This window comes from Acipenser ruthenus, unplaced genomic scaffold (assembly GCF_902713425.1).
Source record: "Acipenser ruthenus unplaced genomic scaffold, fAciRut3.2 maternal haplotype, whole genome shotgun sequence".
In the NCBI taxonomy this organism is placed as follows: domain Eukaryota; kingdom Metazoa; phylum Chordata; class Actinopteri; order Acipenseriformes; family Acipenseridae; genus Acipenser; species Acipenser ruthenus.
Genome location: NW_026708928.1, coordinates 54,463 through 65,055, shown reverse-complemented (window position 1 = coordinate 65,055; position 10,593 = coordinate 54,463). Strand labels below are relative to the sequence as shown.

At 35.3% G+C, this 10,593-nt stretch overlaps 1 protein-coding gene across 1 annotated transcript; it reads left to right on the top strand.

Annotated features, from left to right (window-relative positions):
- The first annotated feature begins 1,512 nt into the window (after positions 1–1,512).
- Positions 1,513–9,322, top strand: LOC131736810 (inter-alpha-trypsin inhibitor-like). Its single transcript, XM_059021974.1, has 6 exons — positions 1,513–2,409; positions 3,556–3,741; positions 4,764–4,931; positions 6,398–6,466; positions 8,284–8,362; positions 8,998–9,322. Exons 1-6 carry the CDS (start codon positions 2,331–2,333, stop codon positions 9,041–9,043), a joined length of 627 nt encoding a protein of 208 aa, XP_058877957.1. The 5' UTR covers positions 1,513–2,330; the 3' UTR covers positions 9,044–9,322.
- The last annotated feature ends 1,271 nt before the right edge of the window (positions 9,323–10,593 follow it).

Sequence of the window (10,593 nt, the reverse complement as noted above, 5' to 3'; positions counted from 1 at the left end):
AATCAATCAATTAGTGATTAACAGGAGCGGATATAGCCTTGTAGCTTGACTGATTCACTCAATTCTTCAAGATACACAAAAGGTTTCCTGTGACCCCACCTCAAGAAATGTATAACATACTTTAAGGAAATGTTCCTTTTAGTGCAGTTTGGAACACATTTGCTAATACATTTAAGTAACATACTGAGAGTACAACTATAATAAGCAATACTTAGCTTTTGCCTCTTTCTCTATAAGCTGAATTCAACTCCTGGTGTACAGGTGTTTTAGTTTGTTGCCAGCTATTACTGCTGCTTTGTGGAGTTCTGATTTTTCTTGATGTTCTTTCAGTTTTGTAACTGCTGAACCCCAGATTTTTAAAGGACTTGTGTACAACCTGTCAAGTTTCTCTGCATTTTTTACTCTTTTTTCTAACAAACTGCACGCAATATTTACAGTAGGCTCCATCAAATTCTGCAAAGACAAAATCAATCTTCATGTTTTAATAGTTTCACAAATCGATCGATTGTGCAATATATATATTTTTTTTAATATAGTGTTTAAATCTAAAAAATATGTGGTAAGTGGCAAACTAGGTTAGTAACACTATAATCAAAATATAAAAAAAAACATTACATTTTTTTGCCAGAGAAAGTTTGTCTTCAAATGCTTCTAACAGTAAACTTCACGTTTGTTTTAAACATCCGAAATCACGCTTGACCACAAAGTTTCTAAATCGCTAATATCTTAGCGGCTGTGGTGTTTTTTTGTTGTTGTTTTTTTTTTTAACTTTACTAGATTGCTGCATTTAAATGTCAGGTTCATGTATTAAGAAAGCAGTATCACTTTACTTGCTAATTTACAAAAAACGTAAATAATAGTAGATCAGCTAGCCAACCAGAAGTGATAGGGGTGGAAAGCAAACACTTTTAAAAATGTTTGTGTAGGTGCTAGACTTCCGCAATTCAGTTTTCAGAAACTTGCGTGGCTCTCTTGAAATATACCCAGAGTATTTTTCTAGCTACAGAACGAACATAGGGGGAACCCCCCCCCAAAAAAAAAACAATTTTTTCAACAGGCAAAGTATAACGGCAAAACTTGTTGTCCCTCACACAAATCTTGTTGTCCTGGGCGTCGGGCGATATGAATTACACACCCCTGAGGCTGTAAATGTGATAATTATGTCTTAGTAATATATTGATGTCATACTGCTTTGGGGATTGGCCTTGACTGTTGATTTGCAACTGTACAAAGTAATGCCACATTGCTTTGTACATGTGCGATTCTCAAAAGTCAACCACAGTGAAGTAGGGCACTTTTTTATTTGGGGGTGTTGGGTTTAAAAAGGCCCCACTTTAAAACTGTAAAACAGTAAATTTGGTCAATTATGGCCTTCAAAAAAATATAACACCTTAGTCAGGGAAAGTGGGGAGGCAATCGAACTGTGTGTTTTTTATCAGTACAAAAACACCTGTGTTTAATACTGGTCTCAGTCAGTTTTTTTTTTTTTTTTTTATCTAAACGCAATCCTCTTCTGTCCATTGTTGATCAACACGTTGACCTTCATTTGTGTACTTTTTTTTCCAATATTTCTTTTTCTTTCATAACCCCAATACACTGTATAAAGTAAATAACTCTGGTAATGATATGGAAACTGTGATGGGGGTGAGCATACAAGATGTGTCATGTATTCCCTACAATACTGTCAATATACCACATACACAAGTAGATACATCTTTACACCTTACAAACAGGAATTGTTTGATGAAACACCAAAAACAACAACAATTTTGTTATTGGTGACCATTACAGTCAAAATGGTGACTAGTGATGTGTGGGTCAGTTTAAGAAAATATAGAGTTGGGTGGGATGCCATTGGCAAAAAAATATATATAATAAAATACTGTATCGCTGATGGTTTGTAATATTATCTTTGTGATTTTTCTTTTTAAAATGTATTTTAAGCTGATGAATGGCACTTGCTTCCTATTTCAAGGAAGCAAAGCTAATGTTGGTGTGGAAGTCTGACAGATATGTAACTATAAGCAAGACAGAACCACGGTAAGTTCCTAGTAATACATTATAATGGTTAATCTTTTACTTTTATTACATCTCGGTTGTAATCAACACAGTCATCCGTCATCAATGTCATTGATTTGATGGGTTGCAATTGGGTCCAAAAGGTTTTCACTGACTGAAACTCCCATGTCATAAAAACTTGAGTCATGATAGCTGTAAGTCTAAAGGACAGCCTTCTGTTAAAATAGAGAAGAAGCACCATCATTTCAAGGTGTGTGGGCTTGTTACACACAGTCACCTTTTGTAAAGCCCGAGATACACTATACTTTAAAATGTTCACGATGAAGACAATTCTTTTCCTTGGAGTGTATTTTATTGGAATTACATTTGCTGCTTTACTTGGTAAAGAAGGTAAGTACAATTTTCCAATTTTCTGTCAAAAATGAGTTCTGTTCTATTTTTTTTTTGTATAAAAGATAACAGGAAAGCCTATTAGTAATACAGTGCTCCCCCTCTATAACGCTGTAGTCGGGAGCCATAGTTAAGAGACCGTGCTGTTTGTGTTCCACCTTATAACGAGAATACTAGTGTTAGTGTAATGGCATTATGGGGCAAATGGGAGCCTTATAACTTGTTCCTCATTAAAAAGGGCCGCCTTGTAAAGTGGGAGCACTGTCTATTGTTGTAAATACTGGTATTAAATAATGTAACATTTAGGTGCAGTGTAGCTACAGCATAGTTAATGTACCAGTATTTTGAAGCATATCCAATTTATGCATCTGAGATGTAAAATACAGTAAAGGCATAATATGTGTGGTAGAGTTCTGTCTGCTGTGTTGGTTAACTCATTTGTTGGCCAGGCGATGTCTCATATCTGTATTTGTTTATGTATTAGAATCGTGTTTAACTTTATGTTAATATTACTGCGTGTACCATTATTGTTTTATAGTTATGGATGATGTATTATTTTTGGTTATTTATTCAGTTGTTATAATATAAAACAACCAAATACATGAAAGAATAGCTTAATAATGGAACCCATAGCTTTCTCTTTCAAATAGTCGTGGTTTTCCAGAAACTGAAAGAAATTTTTTCCTAAATGATTCTGCATTTCTCTTAGTTCAAGCCGTGATGATCAAACTGGAAATGCATTTTTATAATTAGCTAGTTAAATGATCGTCATAAATACAATGAAATGACTGATAATTCAATTAATCATCAATACAATCCTATACGTGTAAATATATTAAAACCATACTAATAAGCTGAATATCCAAAGAATAATTTAACAGCCAAATATATTTCGTAATTGGTCTTCCATTTCCACACACACGCACTGTGCCTACTTATAAGATACAGAATAATAGACTCTCTAGTCTAGAATAGTTTGTGCATTAATCCATAACTAAAAGACTCTGAATGTAGAAAATCAAGAAGAAATGTTATAAAATTAGTTTTTATCATTGACATGTTTGACATTGGTAAAGACTACTTTGACAAAGATCGTACTAATTAGAACTACTCAACTCCTGACATTTATTTAATTTTCTCTGTCAGATTGCAGTCTCTCTCCGGACACAGGTACTGGATCTCAAAATCAAGTCCAATTTTATTTTGACAAAACAAGTAAGTTATGCCAACCATTCACCTACAAAGGAGAGGGGGGAAATGCTAATCGTTTTGCCAAGGAGGAAGAGTGCATGAAGAACTGTTCCGACACACAAGATTCTTATCCTGATGACCGTAAGTATAGTTTGTGACTCAAGTGAATAAAGTGTTTTTGAAAAGTTATATTTTATTCATGCCTTGCATCCATACTGCTTTGAAGTGATGCTTGTCAAATAATGTTCTAATTGGAAATAATAATAGAGAATCACCCAGAACACACGTGATAGCATATTAAACAGATTAGTAAATATTAGCAACATGTTGATGATATAAAGTATCCTTTAGCGTATTGAATGTTTAACATCAGATGTCAGGTGACCAGCAGTTGGGCCTTCATTCTTTCAACACCAGGCCATGCAAGAAGTTTGGTGGCTCTGCAACAGGTACTGTCTTCTCTGAGACAGGACTTAACATACAATACACTTCTTTTGTTAAAGGCAGTTCAGTTGAGGTGTCCTCCCATTACATTGGTTTTAAATCACACCACAACTGCACTGTTCAGGACTTTCTATTTCTTATCTGGTATAGTAGCTATTTTATCATACAGTATACCGGTATTAGTTTTCTTTTGAAATACACTCTCAACAATTTGAATTCATCAAGAGTTAATATTGTATTGACAAAATAATAATAATAAAAAAACAACACTAACAGTTACTGACTTCAAAATGTGTCATGGTTTATTTAATATGTGTCTAAGAATAACATTACTCACTCATTGAAGTAATCTTGTTCAGTAAACACAGTATATAAAAACCTGAGGCTCTGGGATTGTTACTATTATAAGACTTGGAGTACCTAGGCCAGTCTTCAACCTCCGTGCCAGCCTTGACCTTGGTCTCTGGTGTCTGGCTTAGGAAGTACTAGGGTTTAGGACTACAAGGATAGGGCATTTTAAACTGGTCATGTGTAATTTCTCATGCTTCAGTGTAGCTAAATGTGTTTTTTTTTTTTATTGTTTCTGCAAAATAAACAGTTAACGTTTAATTTGTACAATGTTTTCTTCTCAGAATAAAGTGTTTACATGTACAGTATTTTTCTGATCCTTTTTTTAAATAATTGCTTATCCTTACATGAATATTTTCTGCTGTTTTTAGGAAAAGTGTTGTGCGAGAAGCCATCAGTCACAGGCGACTGCTATGGTAGGATACTTATGTGGTACTTTAACAGCGTGGAATCAACCTGCAAATCCTTCATTTATAGCGGTTGCCACGGGAACGGAAACCGATTTTCCACAAAGCAGGAATGCTTGGAGTTCTGCAAAGGTAAATATCAACTGAAGCTTTTGATTGAACAAAATTGATTGAAGAAAAATAGTTTTGGCTGGCTGATGCTTTCAACAGTGTTAAACTTGTCTTGAGGAGGGTAAGTTGATATATCTGCAGCTAGTACTCTCTCTGTAAACATGTATCTTACATTGCTGAAAGATCTTACGCAGTATACATTTAAAAAAAAAAAAACTTCACAGCATTTACTCTTATTTACATTCAAAAATATCATATCACACATATATCACAGAATTCATGAATATTAATCAGTGTTAGAGTTTGTGTTTGTAAAATGCAATGTTTGTATTCAGATACAATAATTTAACTTGAAGTTGCAGCCTCAGAATTGTTCAAGCCAAAGCTGCTTGCATTTACAATATGAAAATAGCACTTTTTTTTTTACTTTTTTTTTTAAAATTATTTTACAGTATGGCCTGCATGTTTAAAAAAATGTAATCTGGCGACAGTTTTGTATTGCAACCTTTTACATAACACATACCTGTCAAAAGTTATATCACAACCTTGGCTAGAAGATTAAAAAGAGTAGATGTGTTTCTTGATTTGTGTTTCAGTTCTGTGCACCTGGGTTTTGGTGAGCCTTATTAGATGGGGTCATGATAGTTGCACATTACTGCCTTGATCACCTTGCTTTTTGAATAGCTGTGTGTTACATAAACTCCTGTGTCTGTTCTACACCAGGTATCTTTACCCTGCAAATCACAAGAGGCCCATGCGAGTGCCAATAATTATTCATACACTAGTATTAATATCTACATATTTGTTGCAAACATACATGCAGTTGGATTAATGCATTTAAGTTTTTGTATACTGCTCAACATAAGAACACTTAGCTTTACTGAAATGAGATTACAGCCCTATTTGACTAAGGCTGGGATAGTTGTGCAGCTTACGGAAAAGCTTAATAATTTACTCGACAGGTGTAATAAAGAAGCAGGGTCACCTTTCAGTGAACTACCTTGTAACTGGGAGGTGTGTTGTTCGTTGTATTAAGCAGCCAGACACAGAAATTGTGCTTGACACGCTATACATGTGCGCAGGCTTTATTGACGGCACAAGGATTCAGCAGTAGTTACAAGGTGCCGCCACTAGGGTACCATGGTTTTGACCGTACTGTAAATACATCGAGTGTTTCTTACAAACCTGATTAAACCTCAGCTGCTCATATTCAATCCCTTTAAAGATTTGTGATCAAAGGAATCAGGCAGTTTTATTAGGGTCCTGTTTTTCATTGCACACTGCAGTCTGCATGTTCAAAACATTTCCTCATGTCTTTATAGCGCCAATTTTTGGCGAAAAGTCACAAGTTACAAAGCTGAGAGAAAAATAACTTGCAAGAGCTAAGACACATTGAATTGTGTCAGTTGTTTGTTTCTAGCATGAAGTGTAACTATTATAAATAGCCCCCTGCATGCAAGCCAATTATAACTGATATTTTTCTTTAGGAAAAGCTGGTAGAGCACTTGGAAATGAGGCAGTGGAAGAAAAACCTGAAGAATCTGCAGTAGATGAAGGTAAAATGAACAGCTTTTTATTACAGATTTTATTTACGGCAACGATTCTTACATAAAGCAAATGTGGATAGTATTGCTTTGAAGAGATGTTAACCAATGCTTTAAAATCAATTTTTGTACAGTGCATTTATTAATAGTATTAGTGGTCTCTCTTCATACTGCATATATTGTCTGAGAACATTATTTACTTGATTTTTTATAAATTATTTTAAGATGTGTAAACTTCAAAAATAAAATGTTACAGACCAAGTGTTGAATCTAGGTTGGTTTGCAGGTCACATGGTCTCATTGCAGCTAGACCATTGGACTGGGTTTGAATTACAATACATAAAGAGATTATGTACCAGGCAGCAGCAGGAGCAGCATTCCATCAATAACTTGCATTGTAAACTTCTTTTTGACATATCTGCGTATTTCAAATTGAAGTATACAATACAAGCAAATTAACCAAAGGGGTCTTGTTTATAGATACTGGAAGTGCTGATGCGATGCAAGAAAACTTTTCAAACCTTGGTTAGCATTAATTTAAATGTTACAGATTCATTAACAAAGAAAAGGGTCTTAGCCTAAAGTTTATTGACATGCTGTTATCTTTATTACTATTGTCGGTTAAATGAGTTTCCTCATTGCTTAACTGGGTTGAAACCTTTATAATTAAGGCTGTATTTTTTATCACAATTAACCATTGCCATCAAATGTAACCATTGCCGTGTAATATGTAGTTGTGTAAAAATCCCCATTTCTGAAAGAATAGTGTAAATATATATATATATATATGAACAATTAAATAAATAAATACATCAAACTTTTGCCTGATTGACGCACTACCTGTTACACTGCATTTGTGAACCTGGCAGCCGGTTTAGTTTGCTTCCTGTAAATGTGATTGAACACACTGCAGAGAGCCGCACAAACTGTCTTCAATGAAAAAGACACCAGCTGCTTCAAAGATCAGAAATCATTTTGCTAAAAATAGGTCTGTACAGTACAAGAAGGGGACATTTCACATGTCTGTTGTTATTTTTACATGTATTTATGTTTTTATTTTGTTTGATAATTTACTGATGCTGGACATACATTTTTAAAAAAATATATACTTAGGAACATTTGTTGTATAATAACTCTAAAGAAAATGGTCAATTTTCAATGTGACAAAACCATTTCTTTCTGCCTTAATAAATATTATGCTATGAAATATATTGAAATACCTGTTTTTAGACAGTGAAATGCCATGAAATAAGCCATTTTTTACTGTGAAAAAAATACTGCCTCAGTTATAATATATTTAATTTAAACTTACACAGTGAACCAATCATTATATATAGTGTATATAATTGGTTGGTAGCCCTATGGTTTAGTATTTCATCATTATGCACATCATAGTAGCCAGTAAAACCAACACATCTACAACTAACAGCGGAGGTTGGAAGACTGAAGTACTCATCTTTGTTGTGTCCGTAATGGGCCTTCAATTTAGATGCGCTTTTATATTGTTTGTATATCGTTTGAACAGTTGATAAGCTTCAATGAGGGAATTCCTTCAGTATATTGTGTACAAATTTGGGTCCCTTTATTAATTTATCGTGAAGTGTGACGTTGCCGCATAGAACACATATACGGTGTTATGGCATCCTAATCCTAGATAATACATCTGACAGCTTTGTTTGTCTAGGAACCATGCAAAGTGTTTACCGGAAGTGAGAACCTTACTGGTTCATTATGTGTCTTTTGTTAATATAATCTATGGATTTGTGAAAATCTGTGATTACACCCTTGTTAGCTATCCTTAATGATTTATTTTCATTTTTTGATTTCAGGACTGATTGTGGGGATTGTGGGTGGCTGCATATTTGCCGTTGCACTTGTTGCTGCAATTGCCGTTTTTGTCACCCAAAGGTGAGAAAGGGAACTACTGTACCTAACTACCTGTATGTAGAGAAAAGGTATTTTGGCAAGTGTTACTGACCACTTATTAAAGGAACTTGAACAAACTGGTTCTGTAACAAAACAAAAAAATACCATTTCAGTTTTTCCATTACTCAAGGTGCTTTCATCATTTACTTTGCATTTACAAAACAAATTTGATTTCTGACTACAACCTTCTTTTAGGTGCTATAAAACAGATTTCGTTATTCACTTTTCTTATGGAAATACAGTATTGCCCTCTGTTACTTGTAATCATTTAGAATTAGAATTTGTCTCACACTTCCACAAATATCATATAAATATACCCCCTATTTGACAACATTTATGGTGAAACATATTATGTGCTATTGAAGTTACATTTACTATGCATGTATGGGGCAGCATATGGTATGGTTGTCCTGTGATCCAGGTGCTCCAGGTTTTAGATATCGGTTTGCATATTTTCCAGTAAAAGAAAAATGTCGCAGTTATGCAGATTGTGGTGTGTGACTATTTTGTTTACTGTATTTAACCAGCTACCGAAACTCGTCAAATCTGTGAACATGAAAATAATATACTGTACGTGATGCTATCTCTCTTCATTAATGCCTTGTGTTTGCCTTTAGGAAGAGCCACAGTAAAAGAAGAACCACTGAAGTAGAGATGAAGTGAGAAGCAAAACAACAGCAAAAATACGTGTTGGATCAGGAATCAAAGTGCATTTTCAGTAAAAAAAAAAATATAATAATTTTAATGCTGTACATAAAAGTTTCTCAAAGCTTTTTTTCTCAAAATTGTTATCAACAGCACAATGTATTTTATTCTAGGGAAAACGTCAATTACAAATCCATGTGTCATTGTCTATTGCTGATTGTAATGATGTGTTAATTCATTGAGAAGATTATTTACCGTACCTGCTTTCAATAAAATACGTTTTATACAAACCATCAATACGACAAGTGGTGTCCTTTTATATAATTTGCATTACATGACAGTAGCTGTTATTTAATTTGTATGAATATTGGACTCAGCTTTCACCAAGATAAAATGGGATAGTAGTGGTGGGGACCAAACAAGACATAGATTTGCTGTGATATATGAGCCTTCAGCGCCTTTTTCTCTGCCAGGTAATGTGGATTTCTTATTGGTCATGTTAATGGCTGAAGTGTAATGCTGGCTCCAGGGGTCAGCCTGTTTGCAGCCTCCCTGGTGCATCAGCACACACAACGGCAGCGATGCTGGCTCCAGGGATCAACCAAAGTGCAGCCTCCCTAGCACCTCAGCATGGCAACCATCTGGAATGAGCTGGATGGGGCACTTCACAGGGGTCATCAGCAGGTGGGCACCTCCCGTCTTTGGTGTTTTCGTCGTCTAGCCCACGACACCTCAGGAAGGCTTAACAGTGATATTGGTGTCCCAGCACCACTCCCTCCATTCCCCACTCAACCCAGTCTAGTTTACTTACCTTAGCCATCCATTCTTTGTCATTGGTGTTAACTATAGTAGACTATAGATCAGCTTTAGCAACAGTAAAGGGCATGGCTCAGCTAGTGTATTCAAGTCACTGAAGACTTACAAAGGAAACATCAGCCATTGTTATGTTTTCTTCTTTTGGGATCCCATTGGACTGCGTGGAGAAAGCATTACCATGTAAAGTGCTTTAACAACTATTTAGACAATTGAACTGGCTAGAAGATGGGTTAAAATTGTATTGTGACAGTGACACAACCTGTTCAAGAACATGCTTTTAAATGTAGCAATACACAGCAGTTAAACACTAAAGATTGCAGAGACAACCAGTCCTGGTCTTTAATTCTCTTTGTTCACACTCACATGTGCAGTATATGGATCTACAACAGTGGCAGCTTTGGATTTGCTGCAACTTCATAAAAATAATTTCAAATTTCAATAACTTTGTACTATACATATGATCAAACTAGCTCTAGAAAATAAAGCTGTGTACCCATTATGACGGCAAGAACTCAAAGCATTAGGAAACCAAAACAAAGGAGGAGGCTGTGTGGTCCAGTGGTTAAAGCAAAGGGCTTGTAACCAGGAGGTCCCCGGTTCAAATCCCACCTCAGTCACTGACTCATTGTGTGACCCTGAGCAAGTCACTTAACCTCCTTGTGCTCCGTCTTTCGGGTGAGACGTAATTGTAAGTGATTCTGCAGCTGATGCATAGTTCACACACCCTAGTCTCTGTAAGTCACCTTATTATT

Excerpts from the sequence above, each read along its gene's own strand:
- LOC131736810 (XM_059021974.1), top strand. The coding sequence starts at position 2,331 with ATGTTCACGATGAAGACAATTCTTTTCCTTGGAGTGTATTTTATTGGA. Across the intron at positions 2,410-3,555 it reads TGCTTTACTTGGTAAAGAAG|ATTGCAGTCTCTCTCCGGAC; the intron begins GTAAGTACAATT and ends TTTCTCTGTCAG. Across the intron at positions 3,742-4,763 it reads AGATTCTTATCCTGATGACC|GAAAAGTGTTGTGCGAGAAG; the intron begins GTAAGTATAGTT and ends TGCTGTTTTTAG.